Raw genomic sequence first — 13,162 nt, 5'->3', positions numbered from 1 at the left:
TGTACAACACAGACGTAGACTCATTAATTCCGAAGTGTGGTTCCCATGAAAATTAGTTGTTTGTGAATAGTAACAGTGGAAAAAAGAAAATTGTGCAGGTCTTAGAAGAAGTAATTTGAGTTCATTGGTTAAGAAATTCCAAATGCAATAAGAGTTTGGTTGCACTGAAAACAGGACCACTGCCTTTAACGTCCCTGCAGCCGTATGACATCTGGAACAAATAAGGCAAGTTTCTATTTTTGAGTGAAGAATTCTTGTCTGAGTAATTCACACCCACCAAAATGTTTCCAGTGTATTATCTTTACAAGGATTCAGCAGAAGCACTTTACACTCACTCCCCTACATTAGCTGGACAAATAAAAAAATAGGCATTTTTCTTCTGCTTTTAGGGAACATTAACTATGGAAGAGTTTGCTTTGAGTCTTAGAATAACATAAGTGGTCTAAAACCTTCATGATCTACTAATGAAAGAGAGATGGTATAGAATACTTAAAATAGGAAAAATCTTCCTTAGTTACACCAGCTTTGCTCCCCTCTCCTCTTTCATTCACCTGGAAGAATGCCTGGTTAATATATACTCAATAAATATTCATGGAATAAATGAGTGAATGAATAGTTCCCTCCAAACACACAAAAATAATGCTATTCTAATTAAAAGTTGAGGAGTGAATTATGTCACTGACACTTGATGGAGCATTGATAGCCAGAAAGGGTACAGCCACCCCACTCTATATTGATCCAAATAAGTCAGAAAAAAAATTCCAGGACTTTATCAGTGGAAACAGCTAGTGCAGCCATAATTTTAGGTTTTGTAGAGGTTATGCAAAAACCTTTATTTTGTTATTGCTTTCAAGTCTTCTGGTGCAATTCCAGGAATGTGTAATTTAAACCATCTCAAATTAAGACTGTTAAATTAGAACATGTTTTTGATTTATGAACAAATTGATTCAAACAGGTTAAATGACTTGCTCAAGGTCAGATAGTTCATTATTAGTAGAATCTAGCAATAGAGCTTAAATTTAAGTATTATGAGACAATAGGGGATGTAAAGAAAGCAAGATTTCAACCTTTGCCCTGTAAGTGCTTATAGTATTTTTAAGGAAGCAGGCATGTAAAAAACATAACTGCAGTATAAGGCAGAAAGCGATATGTTGCAAAAGAGCAATGATTTGGAAATTCAGTGGAAGAAGAGATGGCTTTTGATCTGGGGCAGGAGCCAGTGGAGGGGGAATGGTGAGGAGACAGCACTGGGAATAATGTTAGGTGATAATGGAAGAGGTCATCTTTTAACTGGACTTGAAGAATGGTTAGGAATTGAACTCATAGAGACAGAGAGACAGGCAATACCAGGAATAAAACCCATTAGCAGAAATAATGTTGAAGAGTGTAAAACAGATAAAGGAAAACCTAAATAGCTCAATTTGGCCCCCGCATTGGCTCAGAGAAGGCGTGGAGTGGGAATTAAGTGTGGAGAGGTTGTGAAGAGCCTTGAATGCAGAACTGATGAGGATCTTGGACTGGAGTTGATAGGAAATGGGGAAATATGCCAAGGCTTTTGTGCAGAGAAATAACAGGATAACAATTATGTTTTAAGGAGATGAGAGAGTACAGATTCAGACAGACTTGGGAGGAAAAACTGGAGAAGATGAGAGCATAACAATAAAGCAGGCGAAGAGTAAAGAGGACTAGAAGTAGGGGTCCTGCTGTAGTTAGCAAGTTTCTGAGTTGATCTTTTTAATATTCCTATTACCTGATCATTCAGGTAAAGACCAAACTTAGACAATGCATATCTACCTAGAAAAAGTGGTTGAGAGATCTCACTTCACCCCAACCTTTAGAAAAGAGAGAGAGAGAGAGAAGAATGGGAGACCAGTGCTACCTTAAGTATAGAGAAAGGTGAGCTGGATGGATGTCAGTAAGACTGTGGCCTCTTCATTCTTCCATCCTTCTCTTCCTCGTTTGATGTTTATTAAGCATCTACTGGACACTGTGAGGTATAAAAAGTAAATCAGAATGGTGGGTTTCTTGCCCTAAAAACCTTACCGGTTAATTGGCGAGTAGGTGGGAAAACACAATATGCACAGAAATAAGCTAGAAAGTGACCTGAGAAGACAGAAAAAGCATTATAAGGATTCAGAGGAGACAGAATCTACTTTGGACCTAAGACATGCATTAAAAAATGAGTTAAGGGGCCAGCCCCGTGGCATAATGCTTAAGTTCAGCATGCTCTGCTTCAGCAGCCCAGGTTCACTGGTTCGGATCCCAGGCATGGACTTACACCACTTGTCAGCCATGCTGTGGTGGCAACCCACATACAAAATAGAGGGAGATTGGCACAGATGTTAGCTCAGGCCAGTCTTCCTCAAGCAAAAATGAGGAAGATTGGCAATGGATGTTAGCTCAGGGCGAATCTTCCTCAGCAAAAAAACTGAGATAATGGAGGAGATAGCATCTGAACTGAATCTTGAAGGATGGGTGTGGTGAAGACATGGGGACTGGAGTAGAAGGGGTATTCTAGCAGGAAGGAACATCACACTTAAAGGAAGCACAGAGCATGTGGCTGCCTGAGAGGGAGAGGACCTCTTTTTGGCTAGGAAGTGCTCCTCAGCACAGGCCTGATTTCAGAATGACCCAGGAAGCTTTAGAATCTCTGAAGCCTGGCCTCCTCTACAGAGATTCTGGTTGAATTGGTCTGAGTGCAAGGCCTGGGCGTCTGTACGTTTCAAAAGCTCCCCAGGTGATTCTACTGTGCAGCCAGGGTTGAGCCCCAGGTGCAGGGAGGAGAGTAATGGCAGAGAAGTTTTCAGAGAAAATTGAGCTCCAACTGTGGAAGCCAAATCTAATGAGTTTTTGCCATTCTATACAGTTCAATGAGAATCTGTATCATTTGTGTCATGACAGAATCAAAATTTCCAAGTGGGAAAATGCATAAACCGTTTTGAAAAGAGGTGATGTGATTTTTCTTTTGGTTAAACTTCATTGGTACACACAAGAAAATCATTTATGAAAAACGTGAAACCCTGTAGGACAGTCTCCTTTTTGTTACTTTGCTTAGTGTCTAATAGAGTACATCTTGAATATAGTTGCTTGCTAAATGGCTGATGACAAAACAAGCAAACAAAAAATATGTTAAAAGATCTTAGAGATGCTGTGGTTTCTATTAGATGTAGGAAATTGATGAAACTAAAGACACTATTGTCGAATAAACCTTTCTGGATCCATCCTGAGTGTCACAGAACTTGGGAGGCATGTGCAATGCAGACTGTGCATTGATTGATTCTTTTCTCTTTACAAATCAGTGCTCCTCACTGTACATCAGGAGCCCTCCAATCCAGACTTGTCTTTTTGGAAATTACAATTGTTCAAACATAAAAACGTGTTACTTTGGAATGCAAAATGTTATCATGAGAGCTCTTTATCAACATCCAACCTACCACGGCTTGATTAGGAGCAATTTCTGTCATGTCAGTAAATATTTCCTCTTCCTCTCTCCTCACACTAGTCAGTCCTGAGAACCCTAGGTTCCATCCCTAGAGATTCAAACTGAATGGGCCTGTATTTTTAATATCTCCCCAGATGATCCTAAAGATTAGCTGGATTTGATATCCACTGCTTTACATAGTAATATTTTTATTACCTATTGCTTCACCTTACTCTATGTCCATAACTTTGTTCCTGTAAAACAAATTTTAATTCAACAGCCTTAATTTTAAGTAGTTTAAATTACACATTCCTGAGACTGCACAGACTAGAAAGTACAAACCATGTACCAAAGACTTCTGGATAACCTCCACGTGACCGACCACATTAGATGCTTCCGCTGATAAATTGCTGCTGTTTTTCCTCACTTATTTGGATCATCATAGAGTGGGGGTGGTGATTGGCACTCTTGCTATCACTGCCTTATCAAGAATCGCTTTGTCAGGTAGGTTTGTCTGAAGGCTCAAATGAAACACTCTGTGTGACGGAGACTTGTAAAGCATAAACTGAAGCATGGGGCAGGGACCCTTTCCGGTCGTTTTACCATTTTGTCTCCCGTGCTAGCGTATCATAGGTGCTCAGTAAACATCGGTGGAATGAATAAATTGAATATTAAATATTTTTTAAAGAAATGAATATTAGGGCCAAAAATAATCCTGGAAAATTTTGAGGTTAAGTTTAAAATATTTTAGGATCTTAGGCACTAGAAACATACGGTAGAGCTAACGCTATTTTTAGCTGAAAATTACCAGAGTAATTAACTCTGGTGCTTTTCTCTCCTTGGTCAGTGAATTAACCCTGGGGGTTCTTTACTGAACTTTGGAGTTCTGACCTGGGGTGTCCAGGACAATGACAATGTGTTAGGTCCATGGGTGAATGAGAGAAGCAATTATTTTATTATTTTTTAAATAAACGTGTAGTCATTATTGAATATTATACAGATGTCAAAAAAAATGGCAAATTCTACTTTCATTTTCTAGGAGCAAAAGAATATCTAGGTGAACAAGGTTTAAAATGAAAAGTAACTTCTACCAAGAAAAACACGTTTTTGCCTTTAGTGGGTTTTTATCATTGTTGTTTTAATTTAGGGGAAGTGTCCAATAGTATCTTCTCATAGCTCCTCTCTCCTCTGTTCTGTTCCTCCCAAGCGACCCCCACCCCAGCACTTGCTCCTATTAGTGGGAAAGGTGTTAATTGCCCCCTTAATGCTGCCCCCTAGTTCATTGACTGGTCTTAATTTCCCTTGCCATGCAGATATTAAAATCAGAGGGAGCCTGTCAAAGGCTTGAAATTGCTCTTCTCAAAATGGAGGCCCATAACATTCCTACATCCTTTCCACAGCCGGTTCAAATTTAATGTCTTGAAGCTCCACCCTCCCAGTGGAGGTTCTCAATTTTATAATCTGTCTTTTTACAGGGTCCGGGTATATTTCCTACTGGTCGTCAAAAAATAAAAAAGCATACGGAATAGAATAGTTTAAGCCAGGCTATGGATTCTTCAAAGTCTCTGGCAGTTCTCCCTCAAACTCCATGCAAACTTGAATTAACGGTGCAGGGGACACTTACCGAATCATCACTACCACTTTTTGGCTCCTGGATTTTCCTCAGAGGCCTCTTGTAAACATTGCTTTTAACTACGGCGCAGTCACAGTTGTTAAGTAAAGCTGAGACCTTGCCAGCTTTCTGGTTTTGCCGCCCAAATTACTGAATGTTTGGTTGATTATAGCCCTAAAACACCCACATACTAAGAAGTTTTTAAAACATTTTCTCCCCTGGGCAATCACCTGGTGTACCTGAACTGAAAATCCACCACATGGAAATTAGAGATTTACTCAACTAACTGCTGTTAAAATCAATGGCCTTGAGGAATACATTAAAAATTACATAACAGAGCTTGGCGTTTATGAATTAAAACTCCCCAAACTTAAATGCTATGCCCTCCTCTTGACCTGGAAAACTGACTTTAATTTTATATGCAGTCTTATGGAACAACCCCTAGAGATAAACACATTGTTGTTAAGTGTCCAATGTATGAACTCTCATATGAAGTGTAGCACAGGGAAGGTAAGCTGGGGGAAAGAAAAAAATTAAATATATGATTTTGAATTATTATATGTATATCAATGCTTAGTAATAAGAAAGTATAAATGATAACCCTTCACCATCCAAGTTGAATATCTGCAGTGAAAATAAAAGTACATATCCCAGTAAAACATACACGACAAAGAAAAATTGCTGGTTTTAAGCTTCTACTTAGAAGGGCATCCTAAGCAAACAATCACGCCAAAGGTAAGGGTCTCTTTTACAGGCTAGGGAGATGAGAATGGAGAAATTTGAGGAAGAGAGGTTTACCTCCAATTCATGCTCACTTTTTCACAAAATTTACTGTCATGAATCAGGACAAGGAATATGGGAAAAGAGTGGAAAGTTAGTTTCCTGGCTGAATGAAATGATTGAACCAAAACAAAATAATTGTTTCCTCTATAATTTCAAAGAACTGATACTATTGACAAAGAAGCAGGCACCAGAAAACACACGAGTCAGGCACGGAGTCACTGTAGGTTCAAGACCTCAGTTAAGGGATTATTTCTAATTCAAAGAGAGCATGATTTCTTCTGGGTCTCAACAGTTGAACACGTAGTCAACTCCCATGACTCTTCTTAACCATTCACCACCCCAGCAGATGTGTACAGTTTCTGTTTTCTAAGTGCTGAATTTTCTCAACCAACTGCATTGTTTGTTGTTGTTGTTGCATATGTGAGATTGTTTTTAGCATTCTTGTTATCTATTGTTAAGGAATAATTTTTAAAATAAGGTAGAATCATGATTCTCCTATAGACATAAAATGAACATGTGTCAAGGATTTTTAACTCATTAATTAATGTGGGACCAGTAAGATGTTATGATTAGTTCAAAGAGGACTTCAAAGAGCAGAGACATACAAAGAGAATACGAAATTCTGAAATGAATTTACAAATAGATGCAAAACTGGTCTATCAAAATCAAGGCAAAAATCAGTTGCATGCCATCGAATATAACTACTTTGCATTTATACAGACAAGAATTATTTGCATTCTTATCAGATTTCTGCAACTTACAGTGTTGTAATATCAATGGAAGATGAGAAAACCTAGACGACTGAGTAGTCAAGATAGCTACTGTTTGATTTTTGCCCATTTCAAAGTCCCTCACAACTTTCCCTGACAGTCTCCTCCCCTCTTTATATCATAATAATTTCAAAGAAAGATTATTCTTATAAAATAAGGCGCCTCATTAGATTTGCCTGATTGTTTACATAGATGCAGTAAAAGTGTTATTTTACCATATAGGACACCTTAAGTTTCCTTTGTAAATTCTAAAGCCATACAACTTTGAACAAATAATAAATTAAATTGTGCCTGGAAGTTTTCACGAGGAGTCTCAAATTGGATTTTTAAAATCCTCCATTATTTGTTGACCTGAGGCTAGGAACCCAAGCCAAAGAAATAAATGCTCTCCACCATATTTCACTTGAAATACCTAAAATTTGGGTAAATTCCTCTATTCTCAATGTTCCCCAAATATCCTAAGATTACTTACGTATAATATATAATATTCTTGGATTTTTTAAGCCAAGAAATAAGCCAGCACTTTGTAGGGATTGCTTCCATAAGTAAATTCAAACTTAATCCCTAAAGAGTGGCTGTTCCTACCTGATTAAACTAGCATTGTTTTCAAATATGACATCCCAGGCAAGGCCTTGGTTTTACAATTTGTACAATTACATTCTGGTAGAAAGGATGACAGCTGCTTATTGAACCTATGCAAATAGCTAAATGGTCATGGAAAGTAAGGAGACTTACTATAAATTTCTGAATCCTAGAGGAATAAGTGAGAATCAGATATCATTTAAAAAGGTTTCATTTCAGTTTACAAAAGCAGAGTCTACTAAATTGCTATGGGTTACACATTGCTTAATGAGAAAGAGAAAGGGTGTTCTTGTGTATCTCGAAAATAGAGTGTTAAAAGAAGATCAATAATATTCCAGAATATTGGAATATCAACAATATTACACTGGATCTTGGGTTAGCAGTCCTCCCATTTGGCCTAAAACAGGTCCTGTAAATCCTAACTCAGTCCACTCCTGGTGTAATCTGAAAGTTATCTAATCTACGCCATCTCAGATTTGAAGTGTCACTAGTTGAAGTACCTGGTATAGTCCTTTTCCACAAGATTCTGAGACTATTCCTCTTTGTTGAAGACACAAATTCTCCTCTATAATCTAGAAGAGAGACTTCAGGGAAGCATCAGAGTAAAACAACACTATCTGTAGATGATAAGGACTTAAAATGGCTATGAATGGTTTATTACGAATAATTTTCAAATGTGAACAGTCTGATGTGGGTTCATAATAAGAACAATACAACAGACAAGGAAGTTTAGTTCTTTCTGTGGCATGCAAAACAAAGATAATAAAGCCATTCCCTGCCCCCATCCCCAAATTAGAGAAACCATCTAAGGATAATGATTAAATTTATTTTAAAAGAAGTCTGCAAACACTCTATCTGATTCAAGAAATAGATGAAAACTATTTTATAGAGCAAAAGAATCTTGACCTAGGACATAAAATAATCCTGAGACGTAATTGTCTATACCAAGAATATCAAGTAAAGAGATTTAGTAAGTTTGCAGTAAGACCTAAACATTTGTGTTTTTAAAAACTAGCTGAAATTGTCACTGATAACATTATCCTGCTGTTTCCAGAACTCTGATAAAGATAGGAAAACCTGATGGAAATATACTTGAGAGCTGCAATCAGTGTTTTCCCTGAGGGTAAAACCATGGTATGAGACAGCAAGGGCAATGACATAACTCCAGGGACTTCTCATAAAGCATACAAAATTTCTGAAATATTTATGTTAATAATATTGTATCTATACAAATTTACCTAGGTAAAGGTGAGCACCTCTTCTGATTTGACGACTGTTCACAGAGAATTCTACAGACAAACCTGATTATTCCCAGCACCTCTTTTAAAAGGTGAAAGAATAAATCTTTGTGATTTTTCCAGGGACCCTCTGGGAAATCTCAAAGGTGGTTTTTGACATAAAAGATATCTTGAAAGTCTTATTTAATTTTTTCTATACTTAGAATCCAATTATTGAAAGGCAAAAATTTAAAAAATCATCAGAAGGTATTTGGACACTTGATTAAGATAGGGTCAGGGTGCTAGAGAAATAATACTGGGTCAACTAATTAAATAAACATTTAAAATAATAAAACATTTAAAAATAGACATAGACATTAACACGATTGTAAAAATCTTTAGCTCTTTATGTGAGGAATCTCTGTTCTTTGCTTTCTTTTATTTTTTCTTATTTTTTTCTCTTTCTTAATCAAGGATGTAATAAATCCAACATAAAGCACAAGAAATTATTCTTGTAAGACACAGAATATTTGCTACCTAGACAGATTACACAAAAGGTTAAGGGAAAAAAAGGAAAGAAAAGTCTTTCTTATAGTAGGCAAAGGAATTAACCAGTAACCCAAGAAAGCAAGCCCTTAAGATGGCACAAACTTACTAAAATTTTAGCTCATTTTATCTCTTCATTTTAGACTCAAGTACTATAAACCAAGGCATGCAAAGTTTACTTCCAAATTTGCCCTTCATTTTGCTTCTTTATATCACAGCAATTCTTAGGGGATTCATGAGCTCAAAATAATTTTTATGTTAATACTAAGATGTTGTTTCTGTTAGCATTTCAATGCATATTCGTTGTTGCTGTGGTGAAATGAATCAGTAAGTATTGAAAAATTTCTCAATTTCAACTTCCAATATGGTAAATATTGATAGTTATAACCCACATGAAAGTTCTTTGGGGTCCTCAGCAAGTCCCAAGATTGTACAGGGTTCCTGAGAAGGAACAAAAAGAAAGGCCTGAAAACCACTACTGTACATACCCCTACTCTAGGACAAAACTACTTTCTCTTTGGAACACAAAAGCACACAGACCATGGTATTAACGTGTCCCTATTACTCATAGTGTAATCTCAACCATTCACATTAATTGTGACTTTTAACCAAAGTAACTCCTATTTCATAGAGAAAACTAGAGGTAGGTAATTAACAACTGTCTGTCTTCCAAAAGCATTTTAACAGTCTAGCAAAGCTCATATTGCAACTTTCTACAGTCACACACATACCTTTTTTTTTTTTTTTTTAATTTCTGGTTTTTTTTTTTCTGCTTTATCTCCCCAAATCCCCCCTGGTACATAGTTGTATATCCTAGTTGCAGGTCCTTCCAGTTGTGGCATATGGGATGCCGCCTCAACGTGGCCTGACAAGCGGTGCCATGTCCGCACTCAGGATCCGAACCCCGGGGCTCCTCAGCGGAGCACGCGAACTTAACCACTCAGCCATGGGGCCAACCCCTCACACACATACCTTTTTAAAGAGACAAAATGAGCACATTAACATGGTGCAAAGGTAGGAAGTTTCCATGAGAGATAAGCAAAAGTACATAAACTTAGAATTATGCCTAATAATTAGACATCAGACTTTCAGTATTCTTAATTAGAAATTATCTAGATATCAAATGAACATTCATTATATAATTCAACTTAATAGTAGTCTAAGGCTTTATGTTACCTGAAGATCTTGGGACTTATATTCAAGGTGACATGCTAAAAAACATAATCACTATTGAAATAAAGTTGTCAGAATAATGATTTGATTTTGTTGAATACAGATTTACATTTTTCATTATCTTAAATGTCGGCTTATTTGATCAGTATACCTGCATAAATTTATGAAAAGCAAACCCAAGTAGAAAATAAGTATGCTTATATTATAACTAACACTGATAAATCAGAGAACAAGCTGTTTGTATTAAACCAAAATTACTTCAGTAGTTTGATTTACCAAAAATTTGCCTTAATTACATGAACTTAAATTTTCAAAACACTTCTGAGTTTCTGTAAGAATAACTTTTTAAGTCTAGCACATTTAAAGTATCAAAACTTTAATTTCCTCATTTTCTTGGAATTTTATTAATATTTGATTTATAGAAGAACTTATTTACCTAAGAATTCTACAGGCCAATCGAAACAGATTTCCTTTAATTTAGGAGACTTTTTTAATTTACTAGTTCCCTTCTCAGGAAAATATTATATACTCATACAAAAAGATGAAAAGGTCTTTCCAGGTCATAAGCACATATACACACAGACTCTATACATAGAGAGCTTGTAGCTTCAGATCTAGACATTAGCCACAGGTCAAAAGAAAAGACAAAAAATTATCTGTCCATATATCCAAAAGTTGTTCTCTTTCCTGGTGGGCACAAGATTCTTAATTTGAGCTCAAAATAAACAAAGAGAATAAAATGCTAACAAATCAGATTCTCTGTTGTCTCTCACCCAAGACAGAATAAATCTCTATAATCTATTAATCCATTTACAGAGATCACAAAGTTTAAACCATAAAACCAAATTCCGAATCATTACTGTCACCAATGGGGAACAATTTGTTGATTGAAAAGGTTCCAAAAACAAAAGCAAAACACAAAGATAGTAAAATGGCAAATATATAAAGAAACAGAGGATCAGGAAAGTGAAAGTTCCATTGCTACTGAGAATTTACCTCTTGGAGCCAAGAGAAGAAATTCTTGGGTATAAGTCATCCATGAGGTACAACACTCCTCCAGCAACACAGGTTACTCAGCCATCAGGTGAATCCATTGGGCGTTGCGTGGAACTTCCAAAATGTTCACAAGGTAATTTTTCTAAAAAGGATATAATCGTGACTTTCATACAGATATGAAATAAATGTGCCAAAGATTTTACTTAATTTATTAATTATAGAGGGAACCAGTAAGATATTATAAGCAGTTCAAAGGAAAATTCAAAAAGCAGAACATATATAGGGAATAAGAAAATTTGAAATTAATTTGCAAATAGATGCAAAGCAAGCCCCAATACAGAGCAAAAAGGAATAATTAATCGCATTCCACTGGGCACAGTTAATTTGCATCTTTGTAGATAAAAATATTTTGTGTTATTATCAGTTTTCTACAACTTGAATAGTTGTAAAATAGCACCAAAAAATGAAAAGCAGAAAAAACTTGGATGGGTGAGCCACTCAGGACACTCACTCTTTTTCTTTGACCCATTTCAAAGTCTTATAATTTTACTCACTCTGTTTATTAAAGATGGGTCCAATATATTCTCTCTCCCTAGCACAAGAAATTGAGTGCTCAGGGGAAGAGGCAATACCAAATCTTCTCTAATCCCAGCTCTAAATTTCTCATCGTCTCTTGCTACGAGAAATGAAGAGACAGCAAGTAGCATCAAATATAGAAAAGGCCTAATGACTAATATTTTCCAATTATAGATATTGTCCAGCTCTTTTAGTATCTCTCTCTTCTCTCTTATCGTTACCATATTAGTGAACACTTGTTCCCATAGGAGTCCCTAGGAGCCTGTCAGTATGATAGACTATCCTGAATAAAGGTAAAAGGAACAAATCTTTTTTCAAGGATTATAATTTGAAGGGGAAAAAAAGCAGAGCAAATAGTTTTGAAAGTGATAGGAAGCTTTTCATGAAACCCGCCATATATGGGTACTTCTACCAGTCTGAATTAATTCCAAACTCGAGACATTTTATTTGACAACTTGAAATCAAGATAGGATTCTTCTGATTTATTAACTTAAAATTACATGAGCTTGCAAAGCCTTTCACTGGGAATTCTGCAGAGTTAGTGACCCATGGGGTTCAGCAGAGACTAGACAACCGTGAGCCGGGGACACTGCTTTGATCCTAGATATTTTTAGGATTGCCACAATCTAGGGCCTCAAAGTCTTGATTGGAATTATCACTGTTGTTAGGAAAAAGTACTTGGGGGGAAACGTGGAAATATCTTGATGGCCACAGCCTCTTTAGTTTCGTTTGCTACAATATTGAAGCAAGAAGAAAATTCATTTAATGCCAATTATTTGCATGGACTAGACTGATTAACAATATGATTTATGTATTTTAGGCTCAACCAGGTGACAACTCTACTAGAACCCCTATCCAGACACAGCTCTACATACAAGCTGTCATTTTTGACCACATTTCCAGAAGAAAGACTTAACTGCCAACATGTTAGATGGTTCTCTAATGGGTTGCTGAATTTAAATGAATCCTGTAACCAGAAGCAAATTAAAATAATAAATTAGTCCTGTAGCTGGAAGGCAAATTGGAATAATAAAAGTTAATAAAGAAATTAGAAAGAAAAGTGTAATCTTGACTGTCTTTTTGTGGCACAAATAGTCTCTTAATCTGATTTGAGGTTTTTCTAATTTTTCCCCCTAAACACTGAAGCTGATTGCCACAGTTCATGAGAGAAAATCTTGTTGCTACTTCAAAAATACAGTAATTAGTGACATTTTGTAGCTCAGATTTTCCAAAACAAAAATTTTCCAGGTCCTGCTGTTGCCAAATATAGTGGACCAAACCTTATGCCATGTGGCAGTGCTATCTCCTAAAATCATTGAATATTGATAAGAGTTCTCAAATTGGAGGCCAGGCAGAAGGAAATATAAATATAAAAGGTTTTTATAGCACTAAATGGGTAAGTAAAATCTGAAATATCCCATGAGATAATGCATAAAATGAATGGAAGCATTTGACACGTTTATGTGCCTGGACAATATGAACCCCA

At 36.3% G+C, this 13,162-nt stretch overlaps 1 protein-coding gene across 7 annotated transcripts in view; it reads left to right on the top strand.

Annotated features, from left to right (window-relative positions):
- CFAP299 (cilia and flagella associated protein 299) overlaps positions 1–12,742 on the top strand; it is a 567,043-nt gene extending 554,301 nt beyond the window's left edge. For 4 of the 7 annotated variants that reach the window (XM_070612727.1, XM_070612725.1, XM_070612723.1 and 1 more), the window contains one exon: positions 12,497–12,742. In XM_070612727.1, coding sequence (XP_070468828.1) covers positions 12,497–12,592 — 96 coding nt within the window. In that variant the 3' untranslated portion in view covers positions 12,593–12,742. Of the gene's footprint in view, positions 1–8,410; positions 8,499–12,496 lie in introns of all 7 variants that reach the window. The other 3 variants (XM_070612726.1, XM_070612730.1, XM_070612729.1) reach the window with 1 other exon arrangement.
- Positions 12,743–13,162: the final 420 nt, after the last annotated feature.

This window comes from Equus przewalskii, chromosome 3 (genome assembly GCF_037783145.1).
Source record: "Equus przewalskii isolate Varuska chromosome 3, EquPr2, whole genome shotgun sequence".
Classification (NCBI taxonomy): Eukaryota; Metazoa; Chordata; class Mammalia; order Perissodactyla; family Equidae; genus Equus; species Equus przewalskii.
Note: the sequence above shows the minus strand (reverse complement) of the source record. Positions and strands in the feature narration are given on the sequence as shown.